Source organism: Echinops telfairi, unplaced genomic scaffold (genome assembly GCF_000313985.2).
Source record: "Echinops telfairi isolate 266 unplaced genomic scaffold, ASM31398v2 ScPeMD7_7469;HRSCAF=8507_0, whole genome shotgun sequence".
In the NCBI taxonomy this organism is placed as follows: Eukaryota; Metazoa; Chordata; class Mammalia; order Afrosoricida; family Tenrecidae; genus Echinops; species Echinops telfairi.
Window position 1 is genome coordinate 49,475,502 of NW_022111372.1, and position 4,202 is coordinate 49,479,703.

Sequence of the window (4,202 nt, forward strand, 5' to 3'; positions counted from 1 at the left end):
CAGGACACGTTGCAGAAGAGCCCTGGTGTGGTGGCCACCTCTGTGCAGTTGTGGCCATGCCCGAGGACCAAACTGGTTTCCCTGAGCTAGGTTCTGACCGCTTCGCCCGTTTGCCTGAGCAGATGGTTTTCCCACGGCTTCACCCGGGATTTGTAAGCCGAGAGCATCATGCTTTCAGCCGGCGCATCCTCAAGGTAGCTGCTCTCCAGCGAGCATGCCCTGCCGTGTGACGTGCTCCCCACTCACCCCCGTCTGCAGGCCAGACCTCACAGACCTGACCTCGGGCCTCCAACCAGTCTCTCCTAGCACTTACCCCGTGTGTACACCCGTGCAGTCCAGACTGGTCATTCTCATTGGGGGCCCTGAGTTGTGAAAGGGCAGTGTCTTGGAGGGATGTCCTCAAATTACCCACATCACTCTTAAAATGAAGTGGGAATCATCCGCCCCCAACTCCACCCACAGCTTCCTGACTCAAAGGAATTGTCCGTTTTCTGTCCCCCGAGGCTGAATTCTTTTTTTTTCTTTTTGTCATCAGGACTCTGGCCATTTCAGGCTGGTCAGGATGTCTGATGGTCAACACATTGAGCTTGCATTGATTTGTGGTAACTGGAAAAAGAAGTCCGTGCATCCGTAGGTGCCGTTAGCTGGAGAGGCAAGCTCTTTCGAAGCCTAGGGCCACAGGTGCCACTAGCTGTGCCTTCCCAGCTTCGTCACGTCCATCTGTAGCCACGGCGACCCCATTTCATGTGCATCAGAACAGGCCTGGGCTCCAGGCCTGGAATCTGCACAGAAACAGGTCCCCAGACCTTTCTTACAAGGCACCACTAAGTGGGTTCAAACGCCAACCTTTCTTTAGGTTCCTGGTGGAGCGCATACTGTTTACATCACCGTCAACCCTCAGCTCCTCCCGAAACCAAATTCACTGCTCTGGGGTCATTCCAACTCAGGGGGACCCTAGAGGGTGGGGTAGAACTGCCCCCTGTGGATTTCAGAGACTGTAGCTCTGTATGGGGGTGGGAAGCCTTGTCTTTCTCCTGAGGAGCGGCTGGTGGCTTCAAACGGCTGAACTTGCTGTTAGCGGCCCAAAGTGTCACCAGGGCTCTGCAGCTCTGGGTAAATGATGACCCTCTCTGAGCCCCAGGCTTCTCGGCTGTAAAATGGGACCATGACAGCACCCTGGGGAGTCTTAGAGATTAAGTAAGAAAACCTTCAGGAAGGCCTGGCCTGCTGCGGGTGGCAACGGCAGGGGCCGGAGCCATGAGAGCCTTCTTCCTTATGCAAAGGTGGAGCTTATGGACACAGAGGCCCTGCACGGCCCACACCTGTGCCCCAGCGGGGCAGGAACTGCAGGCCAGCAGCGAGGGGCCTCCGTGTCCTGGCCGGCCCGCTGAGTGAGGGCTCTGGTGCCTGAGGTCTGACCTGGCACTAACACGGCACAGAGCGCAGCGGGCTTGGGGCTGCATGACGGAGTGTGTGGGCCGCCGCTGCCTTTGTCTCTCGCTTGCTGTCAATTTTCAGATACGACTATTCAACGCACAAGCAAATGTGAAATAAGACCCCGGGTACCCGCCCCCGCCCCCCCCAGTTTTCCCCGATGGTAAAATCCTGTGTCGCTGCAGCACAACCTCGGAGCCAGGCCATTGACACGGATGCCGCCCGCCAGCCTTATTCTGATGGCACGCATTGTTCATGCATGTGTGTGTGTGTGTGTGCAATGTTGTCACATAACACATGTAGCTTCGTGTAACTACCCCCACCCTTAAGGCCCAGAGCAGCTCCATCCCATAGTCCCCACAGCCGCCCTCACAACCACACCCCTCCCCGTTCCACCAAGCTTGGCAGCCGTTCACGTGCGCTCCGTAGTCCGGTTAGTTCAAGAATATTTGAAAGATGGCAAAACAGAGTTCATCACTGCTTGAGATGGGTTTTTTTTTTTTTTTCACTTAGCGTCATCATCCCCTTGAGCTCCATCCAAGTTGCCGCGTGTCTCAGTAGCGCCTTCTCAGTGTTGAGGGCCGTCTCCGGTGTCAGGCACGCCTTCTGGTGTGGCCACTCAGCTGCTGAAGGGCACCTGGGCTGCTTCCACCTTTTAGCAATCACGGAGAAGCTGCTGCGGTCCAACGCACACAGAGGCTTTGGTGTGTGAGGGCAAACGCCTGAGAGAGTGGACGCCAACCATTCGGAAAGATGGGGGCAGGGCGGGGCCTGGCCAGGCACATGCGCCTTCTCCCCATCCACCGGTGGCACCTGGAACTTCCAGCAGCCGAAAGCCGGAGAGCCGGCACATTCCTTGGAGCGAGTGGGAAAGGCCCTGGGGGCCTCTCACAGCACAGTGTAAAGCTCTCCCCTCGGTGTGGCCGCCCAGACATGGCGAGGGTCCAACGGCAGTGCCCAGGCCCAGGGGCTGCCCACCTGAGGAAGCCTCTCTTTGGAGGCTGCTGCCCCCTGCTCTCACCCTCAAAGTCATGCCAGACCCCATGTCTTCCAGGGAGACCAAGGGCAAGACGGATCTGCTGGGCCCCCAGGACCCCCTGGGCCCCCTGGAGCTCGGGGCCCTCCTGGCAACACCGGGAAAGATGGCCCCAGGGGATCACAAGGCCCAGTGGTAAGGATGGGCATGGAGTTGGACCATCCAGGACCCCGTCCTGCCACACAGAAACCCAAGACCCTGGACCAAGAACCAACCCCTCACTCCAATCAGACCATACCCCTGACCCAGTCCTAACTCTGACTGTAACCCAACCATAACCTTAACCCCAAACTCAGCCCCACATCCTGAGTCATCCTCCTACCTAACTCAGAGCATTTTCCGACCCAACCCTGACTCCGACAGACTCTGACCTTAGACCCAACTCTAACCCTGAGAGACCCTCGGCCCGACCTTCGCTGGCATTTCCATCCCAGCCCTGACGCAGAGGTCCATAAACCCAGAACCAAACTCCCACTGCCTTCGGTCCAATGCTGACTCGTGGCGACCCCGCAGGGCAGGCTAGAGCTGCCCCTGTGGGTTTGCAGCACTGTAACTCTTCACAGGGGTAGAAAGCCTCATCGGTCTTGAATGGAGCAGTTGGTGGTTTCAAACTGCTCACTTTACAGCAGCCCTGCATGTAACCACTGTGCCACTCACGCTCCCCTGAGACCTCCCCGTGGGTGCTTTATCTGCAGGACTTAACCAACCCCTACTCGTGTGTCTCTTTGTCTCTCTGACTCTCTGTGGCTCTTACTTACGCTATGACTCACCTCCATGCATCCTCCCATAGGCCTCATTCAAACTCTGGACCCCAGATTTCCATCTCCCCCTGTCTTACCTGCTCCAGCCAACCTACCCATCCCATCCAATGCAGAGCCAGCACTTCACAAGACTACCACCAGGGGGAGTGTGGGCAGTTGCTCAGTGGCTCATGCATTTCACCAGGGACAGGACGTGCGGGACTTCAATGTTCTGTTAGAAACAGGGCCAGCTATCCTATGTGCCTTTGTGGGGGAGGCGGGGGTGGTGGTGAGGAGAAAGTGTGATCACGCCCCTAGAGCCCCAACCCAGGCTCGGGCACACAATCGGCTCAGTGAGTGTGAAGGCCCCGTACCCCTCATTGCTAACATCTTATGCTTCCCTAGGGTCCCAAAGGCGAGTCCGGACCAGAAGGCGAGATGGTCAGTATCCGGGGCATGTCAGAGGCCCCCTGGGCACCCTGAGGTCCCCAGACTCGGAAGTCCCTTCCCTACTCCCACCTGCCAGTGGGTGCTCGGGGGGCTGGCCCTGGCAGGTTCCAGTAGCCCCACAGCATGGGGAGTCTGCAGTCTTCACAGCGGGAGGTGGAAGGCAGACGCTGCCCACACCCCAGGAGTCAGGCTGGGATCCTGCTATCAAATGAGGCTCTTAATAGACACGCGTGGGAGCTGCCCCCAAATGAAGGCTCACACTTTCTCTTCTTCTGTCCCAGGGCCCGAAGGGACCCTCAGGGCCCAAGGTGAGTCCTCCTCAGTCCCCACTCCCCTCCCCAGGCCCTCGGCATCTCCACGGAGGGAGGCCAAGGCTGCACGGTTAGGAGATGGGGCTCCTATCCCAGCTCTGCGATGAGCCGTGACCTTCAGGCCGGCTACTTCTTCTCACCGGGGGCCCAGTTTCCCCATCTGTTAAATGGGAGTGTGATGAGCCTTCCAGACAGGGGTGTGAAGGTGGGGCCATCAAGCACATGAGGGGG

General features: G+C 58.2%; 1 protein-coding gene across 1 annotated transcript in view; it reads left to right on the forward strand.

The window, feature by feature from the left end:
• The window catches only part of COL23A1 (collagen type XXIII alpha 1 chain), a 380,073-nt gene that overhangs the window by 358,061 nt on the left and 17,810 nt on the right, over nucleotides 1-4,202 (forward strand). Inside the window, exons 9-11 of the mRNA XM_045284683.1 lie at nucleotides 2,489-2,605; nucleotides 3,616-3,651; nucleotides 3,942-3,968. Of these exons, the coding sequence (XP_045140618.1) occupies nucleotides 2,489-2,605; nucleotides 3,616-3,651; nucleotides 3,942-3,968 (180 nt within the window). The remainder of the gene's footprint in view (nucleotides 1-2,488; nucleotides 2,606-3,615; nucleotides 3,652-3,941; nucleotides 3,969-4,202) is intronic.